Source organism: Schistocerca americana, chromosome 4 (genome assembly GCF_021461395.2).
Source record: "Schistocerca americana isolate TAMUIC-IGC-003095 chromosome 4, iqSchAmer2.1, whole genome shotgun sequence".
Taxonomy (NCBI): Eukaryota; Metazoa; Arthropoda; class Insecta; order Orthoptera; family Acrididae; genus Schistocerca; species Schistocerca americana.
Genome location: NC_060122.1, coordinates 563976201 through 563988332, shown reverse-complemented (window position 1 = coordinate 563988332; position 12132 = coordinate 563976201). Strand labels below are relative to the sequence as shown.

General features: G+C 37.7%; 1 protein-coding gene across 1 annotated transcript in view; it reads right to left on the bottom strand.

Moving 5' to 3' along the window:
- The window catches only part of LOC124614042 (integrin alpha-PS5-like), a 586089-nt gene that overhangs the window by 336133 nt on the left and 237824 nt on the right, over window positions 1–12132 (bottom strand). The window contains exon 7 of the mRNA XM_047142872.1: window positions 8056–8196. Coding sequence (XP_046998828.1) covers window positions 8056–8196 — 141 coding nt within the window. The remainder of the gene's footprint in view (window positions 1–8055; window positions 8197–12132) is intronic.

Genomic DNA, 12132 nt, shown 5'->3' with positions numbered 1-12132 from the left:
TGGTTCAAGAATCATAAAAGAAGGTTGTATACATGGAAGAAGCCTGGAGATACTAGAAGGTATCAGGTAGATAATATAATGGTAAGACAGAGATTTAGGAACCAGGTTTTAAATTGTAAGACATTTCCAGGAGCAGATGTGAACTCTGACCACAATCTATTGGTTATGAACTGTAGATTAAAACTGAAGAAACTGCAAAAAGGTGGGAATTTAAGGAGATGGGACCTGGATAAGCTGACTAAACCAGAGGTTGTACAGAGTTTCACGGAGAGCATAAGGGCACAATTGACAGGAATGGGGGAAAGAAATACATTAGAAGAAGAATGGGTAGCTCGGAGGGATGAAGTAGTGAAGGCAGCAGAAGACCAAGTAGGTAAAAAGATGAGGGCTAGTAGAAATCCTTGGGTAACAGAAGAAATACTGAATTTAATTGATGAAAGGAGAAAATATAAAAATGCAGTAAATGAAGCAGGCAAAATGGAATACAAACGTCTCAAAAATGAGATTGACAGGAAGTGCAAAATGGCTAAGCAGGGATAGCTAAATGTCAAATGTAAGGATGTAGAGGCACATACCACTAGGGGTAAGATAGAAACTGCCTACAGGAAAATTAAAGAGACCTTTGGAGAAAAAAGAACCACTTGCATGAATATCAAGAGCTCAGATGGAAACCCAGTTCTAAGTGAAGAAGGGAAAGCAGAAAGGTGGAAGGAGTATATAGAGGGTCTATACAAGGGCGATGTTCTTGAGGACAATATTATAGAAATGGAAGAGAATGTACATGAAGATGAAATAGGAGATATGATACTGCATGAAGAGTTTGACAGAGCACTGAAAGACCTACGTCAAAACAAGGCCCGGGGAGTAGACAACATTCCATTAGAACTACTGCCAACCTTGGGAGAGCCAGGCTTATCAAAACTCTACCATCTGGTGAGCAAGATGTATGAGACAGGCGAAATACCCTCAGACTTCAAGAAGAATATAATAATTCCAATCTCAAAGAAAGCAGGTGTTGACAGATATGAAATTTACCAAACTATCAGTTTAATAAGCCACTGCTGCAAAATACTAACGTGAATTCTTTACAGACGAGTGGAAAAACTGGTCGAAGCCGACCTCAGATAAGATCAGTTTGGATTCCTTACGAATGTTGGAATACGTGAGGCAATATTGACCCTATGACTTAACTTAGAAAATAGATTAAGGAAAGGCAAACCTACATTTCTAGCATTTGTAGACTTCGAGAAAGCTTTTGAAAATCTTGTCTCAAATGCTCTCTTTCAAGTTCTGAAGGTGGCAGGGGTAAAATACAGGGAGTGAAAGGCTATTTACAATTTGTACAGAAAGCAGATGACAGTTATAAGAGTCAAGGAGCATGAAAGGGAAGCAGTGGTTGGGATGGGAGTCAGACAGGATTGTAGCCTATCCCCGATGTTGTTCAATCTGTATATTGAGCAAGCAGTAAAGGAAACAAAAGAAAAATTTGGAATAGGTATTAAAATCCATGGAGAAGAAATAAAAACTTTGAGGTTTGCCGATGACATTGTAATTCTGTCAGAGACAGCAAAGGACTTGGAAGAGCAGTTGAACAGAATGGACAGTGTCTTGAAAGGAGGATATAAGATGAACATCAACAAAAGCAAAATGAGGATAATGGAATGTAGTCGAATTAAGTCAGGTGATGCTGAGGGAAATAGATTAGGAAATGAGACACTTAAAGTAGTAAAGGAATTTTGCTGTTTAGGGAGTAAAATAACTGATGATGGTCGTAGTAGAGAGGATATAAAATGTCGACTGGCAAAGGCAAGGAAAGCATTTCCGAAGAAGAGAAATTTGTTAACATCGAGTATAAATTTAAGTGTCAGGATGTCGTTTCTGAAAGTATTTGTATGGAGTGTAGCTATGTATGGAAGTGAAACATGGACGGTAAATAGTTTGGACAAGAAGAGAATATAAGCTTTCGAAATGTGGTGCTACAGAAGAATGCTGAAGATTAGATGGGTAGATCGCATAACTAACGAGGAGGTACTGAATAGGATTGGGGAGAAGAGGAGTCTGTGGCACAACTTGACTAGAAGAAGGGATCGGTTGGTAGGACATGTTCTGAGGCATCAAGGGATCACCAATTTAGTATTGGAGGGCAGCGTGGAGGGTAAAAATCGTAGAGGGAGACCAAGATATGAATACACTAAGCAGATTCAGAGGGATGTAGGCTGCAGTAAGTATTGGGAGATGAAGAAGCTTGCACAGGATAGATTAGCGTGGAGAGCTGCATCAAACCAGTCTCAGGACTGAAGACCACAACAACAACAACAACAACTGGTACTGAGCACGCTGGTACTGTCACACATGGACCAATAGCCTCCAAAAGTAATCACTTTCAAGCTATCATTAAAATTTAGAAAATTGAGAAAATATATTCCATCTACTTTCAATATGGATCATTAATAAATAATAAACATCTGTAGTGTTCACAACACTAGCACTTAATATTCACCACGTGACCTCCATAAATGTATATATTACAAGAAAACTATAGCAAATCAAAAAGAATACAATAAGTAACCAATAATTAATTAAATGGCACAACTTACAAACTATTAAAAATAAAAATGGAGTACATTTAAAGAGAAACATATATTACATATGTATGTGGATTTGTTTTTATTCTTTTCAATACGCTGATAATCTTACAATTTGAGCACTTCATTTGAAAATAAAAAAAGAAAAAGAAAAGGAAAAGGAAAAAAATATGATAAATAAAATTTCTAGTCTACTTTTTATTCTTTCTAGTAGGTCTGTAATCACCATCATGCTAAAGAGGCTTTCGGCATTCAGATGTATAGGGCACTGTGGCTCATCTGGCCTTGCTTACAATACTTTCTTTTCCTTTGACACTAGTGGAGCTTTCTCACCCACCATAATGACAATGGTCGTGAAGAACATACCATTTGCAAATTACAACTGGAGCTCAGCCCCAAATTCTGATGAGGCTTGAATAAAATCAGTCCTCATGTGTCAGGATGTCTGCCATAGATGCCCTAAAGCTCATATTCACATGAATACAAAAACAAATACACTGACCCTAAATTCATATTCATCGCTGTTCAATACTTATCAAGCACTTTCCAGTAATGGCAGTACTTCTATTATGGATAAATGCTCCTTCCATGTCACTGTCCACACAAGATTACCTTGATTGTGACCTTTCTTAATTCTTTTTCTCTTACTACTTGTTTTAATGCATGCACAAATGCCAACACTGACGAATTTAATGTGAGTGCTGTCACTTCAAATTGGTATCACCAGTCATTAAAGAAAAAAGCCATGTATTTACAACAGATAGGATCAAATTCCAGATGCCAATAGCTGCTTGTTATATCCAGACTATGTAAGTATAAGGGACATTCAAAAAGAAACAAGTCATAGGCATAATAACAGAAACAAGTACGTGTATGTTAGAAGTATCAACCAGGGCTGTTGAGACACTTCTCCCACTGTGGCACAAGGCGGTGAATGGTTGTCTCATAAAATTCCCGGGGCTGCAGTGTTAACCAGTTCCATATGTACAGCTGGACGTCGTCATCCAAGGTGAATCATTTGCACCTCAGTGCATTTTTAAGGGGACCAAACATGGCGTAATCTTCTGATTCCCTTCCTGCAGCATGGGACAACAGAGAATGCCCAGTGTTACTCGCAGGCCTTGACCACCCTTCACCAAGCGATTAAATCAAAACAACCAGGCAAGCTCACCTATGGGGTCATTCTGCTCCAGGACAATACAAAGCATCATACAGCCAACATAGTTGTGACACTCCTGCATAAATTCAAATGGGAGGTTCTCGGTGACCCTCCATACAGTCTGGACCTCTCTCCCATGATTATGCCATTTTTGGTCCCCTTAAAAAGGCTCTGAGGGGCAAACAATTCCCCTCGGATGATGATGTCCAGCTGTACGTGCAGAATTGGTTAGCATTGCAGCTTCGGGAATTTTATGAAACTGCCATTCACCATCTTATGTTACAGTGGGACAAGTGTCTCATCAGCCAGGGTCAATACTTCTAACATACAGGTACTGGTTTCTGTAATCAAGCCTCCAGCTCATTTCTTTTTGAACACCCCTTATATTATACATGTTTGAAATGCAGTCGTTCCTCAAAATGTCTGACTGACCTGACTGTGGCACAATTATTTCATATAATGTTTGTGTATCAATCACAAGCCATACATCATCATCCTTTTATTGACACTAAATATAATGGTTTACAGGAACCACAATCTGATCTTTCACTTATGTATTCTTTCAGCATTCTTTGAAGTTTTACTTCTGCTGCTATTCTCTTCATTGTACTGTGTATGACTTTGTATCAGACCATTTGTGTTCTATAACTTGGAATATGCATACACATCTGGACTTCTTACTGATTTTCTTGGAGAATACAGGCTGATTTCTCTTCAATACATTCAATAATTTGGAGTGTGGTACCTAAGGAAACTGAGCATGTTGTTTCACCTTCTGCTCAATTAGATCAAGTGTATTTACTTTGTTAGTGACTTTACACTCATCCTGATTACCTTCTTTCCTTCCCTTACCCCACTTTCATTAACTTCAACTGTGTATCTGTGGCAATCTCTTCATCTTTTAACAAAAAACCCCTTGAAATTACAATTTTATTTTTCTTTGCCATCCTTGACAAATAGATTACATTTAGTAAAATCTAGTGGCATATTTCTCCATGAGAAAGTCCACTCCATGACCAAAACAGAAGCATAAACCTTGGGCAATTAATATGTTTCAAAGCCCCTCTCTTATTAATGCTTGGCCCTTTATTAGTTTACTGTGATTCCCTACGGCACTAATAGTGTTGATTCAATGAACCGGTAAAATTGGAATATCTTCTTTAGCTGATTGTACAATGATGAGCCAAAACATCATGACCACCTGCTTATACAAGCAGCTAATTTGTCTGTCTTTGGAGTGATACATCACTGATTCATCACAGATCAGACAGTTTCTTTGTAGGTTTGTGGAGGTATATGGCAGTAGATGTATATGCGCAAGTCATGTAACTCAAGTAAATAACGGGCCACTGATTTGCCTCTGCAGTGATGATGCCCAATAGAAACCCAGATGGGTTCCATCAGATTCAAATCAGGCAAATGTGGTGGCCAACACATCAAAGTAATTCAACTATGATGCTTGTCAAAGCACTGTAGCATGATTCTAGCTTTGAGACATGAATAGCTATTTGGCTGAGAGATGACATTGATGTCAGAGAAGACATCAGTCAGGTGGTCCACAGGTGGCATGTTGTCTTTGTTTACTACCACAGGTCCCATGCAAGCACAATAGAATGTCTACCATAGCATAATACTGCTCCCACCAGCTTGTGTCCATGGCATGGTGTTGTGGCCACAAACATGATTCATCTGCCCATGTGACGCATTTCTATTGATCCACAGTCCAACCCCACAGGTCCCGTCTCCACTGCAATAACAACTGACGATGTGATTAGGTCAACACAGTAACACGTAGGAGCCATCTGCTGCAAAACACAATGTTCACCAATATGTGTGTTCAGAAACACATGAGCGTGTACCAACATCATGCTCTTTCATCAGAGGTGCCACAGACCACCACCTATTCTACTTCACCATGCAGACAATTTTCCAAATCCCAAGTTCCGCGAAGCCTAGTGGTAGTTTCACTGCCCTTCTACCACTTTTCTGTAGATGCTCATGACCATAGCACATGAACATTCAACCAGCTTTGCCATTTTTGAAATACCTGTTCACAGGCTATGGGTAATAACAATCTGCCCTTTATCTATGTCACTTATCTCAGTGGATTTCCCCATTTGCAACCTGTATTTTCACTACAATGATTTCCCAGCTATCTCATCTCTGCTTACATAATTTCCTCACCACATCACATTCCTGCAACACCACCAGGGGCATCCAACCATGTGGTGAACAGTGGTCATAATGTTTTGGGTGCCCAGTGTATTGTATTGCTGTGAAACCACTGAACTCATTGCCAGAAACTTTTAAAATACCTACCTTTATGCCAGATATCTCAGTTCTGGACCAGGCACCAATACTTCACTATGTATAACTTTGTTTTGTCTAATATATCAGTCTTATGTCCTTTGGTTTTCAGATTTTATAGTCATAATTGGTACTGTTCCTTCCCAAACAGATAAACAAGTATTGGGCCTGGTCCAATAGACATTTTATATGCCAAAATGGAAAAAATACTACTACCGTTGCCACTGAAATTTTTAAGCATTTGAAAATGAGTATCTGGTATCTGTTGTACTTTGAATGCATACCCTTATAATCCTAGTTGCAAAACTGGAATTTTATAGGATATACAACCCATCTTCAGTTGTATTCAATGTCTTACTGAAGCAACAGGAGTCAGTTTGTATCATATTCTTAGTTGAAAGAAACTTAGATTGGAGTGCCACAGGGTTTGGTCCTTAGTCCATTCCTGTTCACAATTGCAATAAATGATGGATCTTACTATGTAGGTCCCAATTCAATACTGTCTTATGCAAATGGCAACACATTGCTCAACACATGGCATGGCATAATAGAATTGGATCTGGTACCACAAGAAAAATTATAACTGGCAATTAATTGGTTTTCTTCTAATGAACTCCTTTGTAATACAGAACACATGAACTCATTCTGTGGTTAACCAAAGATGTAGAAAGAAAATCAGTTAAACTGTCACGCTTTCATATTCATCCCATATTAAACCAGGAGCAACATATTATCCACATCTGTAAGAGTAAGAGAACAGCAAGAGTGTGTTATCTCATTTGGAAACTGGCAGATGCAGTCACTAATGAGTATCTGAAAGTGGCATATTTTGGCCTTTTTCAGTTGAACATTTCCTACTGTGTACTGATACAGTAACATCTGTAATGTCAGTGAAATTCTGAATTTTTTTTAAAAAAAGTAAACAGAGTAATGAACAAAGTAAATGCTAAGTAACACTACTGACAGCTCTTTGTAAAGCTCAAGATACTCACTGCTGTAAACCTACACAGCCCTACAGCATTTCTTTATGTGGAAAGTAATATAAATGAATTCAACACCTGTGAGGATATACACTATACAGCAATAAGGACTGGACTTTGATATACATGACAGAGCCTGACACAGATTGCAAATTCACATAAAATAACATACTCCAAACCCTTTAATAAACTTTCAACATTGCTCATTCCTTGTACTATAATATTTTCAAAACTAAGTTCTGTGTGTGATTAATCAAAAATCCATTTTACAAGACAGTGAAATTGTTTGAAATAAATATAGTCAACATTTTCTTTAAGAATATTTATAAAAGAAGTGGAATTAAGTTGTGAGAACCTCCCTGTAAAAATTGATATTAATTTTGTATTTAATCTCTAAAGCTATTCTGCAGTAAGTGGTGGATGGTGAATAAAGAACTGAATTGAACTGATGAAAAATTAAATGGATCAAAAGGTATGTTTTCAAATTTTTATCAAAACCCAACTAAATCAAGTACTTGTAGCAAAATCAGACTTGTAGAATAGAAGAGTCTATGAACATTTACAACAATGATGATTCAATTGAAGATAAATACACATAATTTTTAAATAATATATATCTTCCAGTTTCTCATTCAAACTATACTTATATGATTGAAAAGGAAAAATATAGATAAATTTCAAGAAAGAAAAAGAGAGGGAAGACAAACAGAGATTTAATATATACAGGAATATTAAATAAATAAAGATGTGAAACATTACAATATATTTTTAAATGGGAAACAATCTCAGTGAGGTCAATACATTCAGTATATATCATAAATAACACATCATTATGCTCTTCTGCAAAACGATTTATCCAGTGTGAATGAATTAGTGGTAAAATATTTAAGCAAGTACTCTACTCTGGTTGTACCTTCATATCAGACTATTTTTACATACCTCTTATTCAGAATCACACATAACATTTGGATATTTCACTTCTATAATACTATGCTTTCCTAATTAAAATATTGTTTTGATTTACCAATGTAAGGGAATGTTTGATCTCCTTTAAGTAGAGTATTTCTCTTGATGGTATTGCAATTACTAAATGAATTCGGTTCAGCTGCCCGCTTTTGTCTTCCAAAGCTAAAGTCACTTCCATCTTCACAGATTACATTAGTTCCTGTAATTAAAACATTAAAAAAATCCTTACTCATCTGCTTCTGAAATCTTGTACAAGTTTCTTAAAGCTATTGTCAAAAATTAAATTAAGCTAAATGTGGACTGTAGAACTGATAAAATAAGAACTAGGATAAATTAAATGCACAATCAATTTCAAACAACAATCAGAAGTCTGGCTTTTAAAGCTTTTAAGTAATTTATTTCTAAAGAGGCAGAGAAACAAATAAGACAGCAAAAACAAATGGGATGAAATACACATATTGGATAAAGGGAAAGTCACTCCATATCTAGAGTGGTAACAGAAGATGCTGCAATTTAGCAAAAATATCAATAATGCAACATTCAAAATCTAAATCCCATGATAGTAGGAAATTCTTGCAGTGGTCTACAACACATTCTGGAATTCATTAAATATTCTGTATCTGTGGTATTGCCCAAAGATCGTGGTGCCATAAAAAAGTTGTCATCTTGCATCAGTACCACAGAAGTTAACACTGTGTTGCTGCATTCAACAATGAAATGTGCAGATGATGGCTCAGCCCAGTTCTTGATCTCTGATCTGCTAGAAAACACCATCTACTTAGGATACATGTCTCAGATTGAACTCTCAGTCCAAACATTGTAAACTTTCTACTTCAAGAAAACAGTGTAGCAAATGTGTGCATCAGGTGATGCCTTAATATTCAAAGAAAGATGTAAATATTTGCCAAAATCCTATAGTAAGTTAAATAAATCTTATTTTGTTCTTGTAATAAAGTGAACTGATATTTCATTTCTTGTAGTTTCACTCCATGATCTCCCAGAGCAATCATAGACCCCACAGCTATACCAGAAATCAGGTCACAACTAGTGACAATGAGAAATGGTGCCTAAGTTGATCATCTTTTTAAGCCCGTTCCCCTACCACTTGGTTCTGTTTGCATATTGCACACACTGTTTTGAACACTGCTTTTTCTCTAATTTCGTTCTTTTGTATTCATGTGTCCTATGCCATGTTTCACAATGTCTGAGCCACCGCAAGAAATATCTCTAATGACTTTGTGCAGTTTAAGGTGCAACAGACTGAATGTCTGTTGCTCAGTGTCAGCCAGTTGGCATCATTACTGAGTAAACAAGCAGCTTTACCACTTGTAGCTGCAACAAAATTTCGCCCAAACTATAGCGAGATAGAAAACTGGTCAGACTATGAGGCACAACTGGAAGCCCATTTTGCTGCTTACCACAATAGGTATGGAGTGCAATGCTTACTTTTTGTCAGCCATGGAAGCTGACATTTACTGCCTGTATGTACAGTTGTACATGGGTACTACTCCTAAATCAGTCAAGTGTGATGACATCTTTAAACTGCTTGATAAACATATGGATAGTTAGGTCCATGTCGCAGATCGGTCTGACGGAGGAGATAGAGAAGATCCAAAGAAGAGCGGCACGTTTCGTCACAGGGTTATTTGGTAACCGTGATAGCATTACGGAGATGTTTAATTAACTCAAGCGGCAGACCCTGCAAGAGAGGCGCTCTGCATCGCGGTGTAGCTTGCTCGCCAGGTTTCGAGAGGGTGCGTTTCTGGATGAGGTATCGAATATATTGCTTCCCCCTACTTATACCTCCCGAGGAGATCACGAATGTAAAATTAGAGAGATTAGAGCATGCACGGAGGCTTTCAGACAGTCGTTCTTCCCGCGAACCATACGTGACTGGAACAGGAAAGGGAGGTAATGACAGTGGCACGTAAAGTGCCCTCCGCCACACACTGTTGGGTGGCTTGCGGAGTGTAAATGTAGATGTAGATGTAGAACAGCAAGCTTTAAATTATTTCATCTTAAGCAGCAGCGAAGACAAACACCGAAACAATGAATAGCTGATGAGAATTCTTCCAGGTTGTATGATCGTGGTCCATGGAACTTCTCTATCCCTGACGTTTCACCCAAAGCTACGTTGGACATATTTCGAGGTGCTCCTGGTTGTGTTGAGTCTTGCTGACTGATAAGTCGGACTTCAAAGAATGGCCTAAATACTGTGGAAATTGGGAGTGGTCTGGATTTCAAGTGACATCAGAGAGAAATGTTGCCAAGGATAAAATATAACTATCGACCATAGTATCTCAAAAATAAAAACTTCTCATCGATCTGTAGCACCACTGACCATATATCACTGAGTTTCATAGCTTCTTCTTTTCTGTTAAAATTGTCCACATGTTTAAATATTTTGATGGCTTCTCTATATAGCCATATAGTTCGTGATATTACATAAAACTTCAGTTTCCGAAAATTTCACTACATGATCAACTAACTGAAGAGCATGTTCCACCATGGCTGACTTGTATGTTTTCCCTAGTAAGCAAAGACTTTTATGTTCCTTCAACTGTGTATTCCCACTTCTCTTTGTAGTTCCAATGTAGACCCTACCACGTCCACACAGAATCTTTTATACACCACTTTCAGATAGAGGTGGATGTTTATCCTTAACAGAACAAAGTGCTTGACCTATTTTCTTAGTTGGTCTGAAAATTGGTCAAACGTTATGTTTCCTTAAAATCTTGTGAATTTGATCCATTACTTTTTTGATGAAGGGGAGGAGAAATCATGTTCTTCCATCGCTGTGTTGTATCGTTGTCCTTAGGCCTCCTGTTATTCGGTCACAAAACTCTATTTATTTCCTTATTAGAGTACCCATTCTTCCCAAAAGCCTGCTTTAGATGTTTACAACCACATATTGGGTGAACTGATTCTTATGTAAAAGACTCGTGTCATTTCACGGAGAAACTGAAGGGACTAACTTTGGCTCCTGAGGATATTCTTGTTAGTTTTGAAATAGTGTCTTTATTTACAATGATTCTCCTTAACGAAGTTATGGTTTACATAGTGGATGTTTTCCCAGAAGATTTGACTGCTCTTTTCACACACTGTCTCACCTCTAGTTAGTTCCAGTGGGAGGATGCATTTTATGAGCAGGTTGATGGTGTGGCCATGGGTAACCCATGGAGTCCTACCATCACCAATTTTTACATGGAAAAATTCAAACAATTATCTCTGGAAAAAGCAAATAAGAAACCATGTCGATGGTATCAATCTGTGGATGATAGATTTGTGGTTTGGTCACATGGCATAAAAGCCTTAGAGGAATTCTTTTGTTATTTAAATAGTATAAATCCTAAAATCCAATTTACCATGGAAATGGAGAAAGACAATGCAATTTCCTTCTTGGATGTCTTAGTTATGAGACAGACTGATGGCAGCTTGAAACATAAAGTCTTTTGGAAGATTACACATACCAACGGATACTTGCACAAGGATTCCAGTCATCATCCACAACAGAAAAGAGGTGTAATTAAAATTCTAGTGGACAGAGCTAAAAGAATTTGTGTGCCGGAATACCTGGATGCCAAGATAAACATGCTCTTCAGTCAGGTGATCATGTAGTGAAATTTTTGTAAACTGAATTTTTTTGTACTATGACGAACTATTATCTGCAGCTATATAGAGAAGCCATCAAAATTTATAAACATGGGGATAATTTTAACAGAAAAGAAGAAGCTATGAAACTCAGTGATATATGGACAGTGGCGCTACATAATCGATGAGAAGATTTTATCTTTGACATACTATGATCAATAGTTATATTTTATCCTTGACAAGGTTTATCTCTGCTATCACATGAAATCCAGACCACACCCACTTTCCATGGTATTTAGGCCATTCTTCAAAGTCTGACTCGTCAGTCAGCAAGACTCACCACAACCAAGAGCACCTCAGAAGACATTCAACATAGCTCTGGGTGAAATATCAGGGATAGCAAAGTTCCATGGACCATGGCCATACAACCCTGAAGAATTCTCAGCAGCTGAAACATCCAGTGGTGAAAGCCTTCATTGTATGAATGGATAGCTGAACTGAGAGGATTCACAAGGCACTGTTAGTTTAACTGTTGTGCTATCCA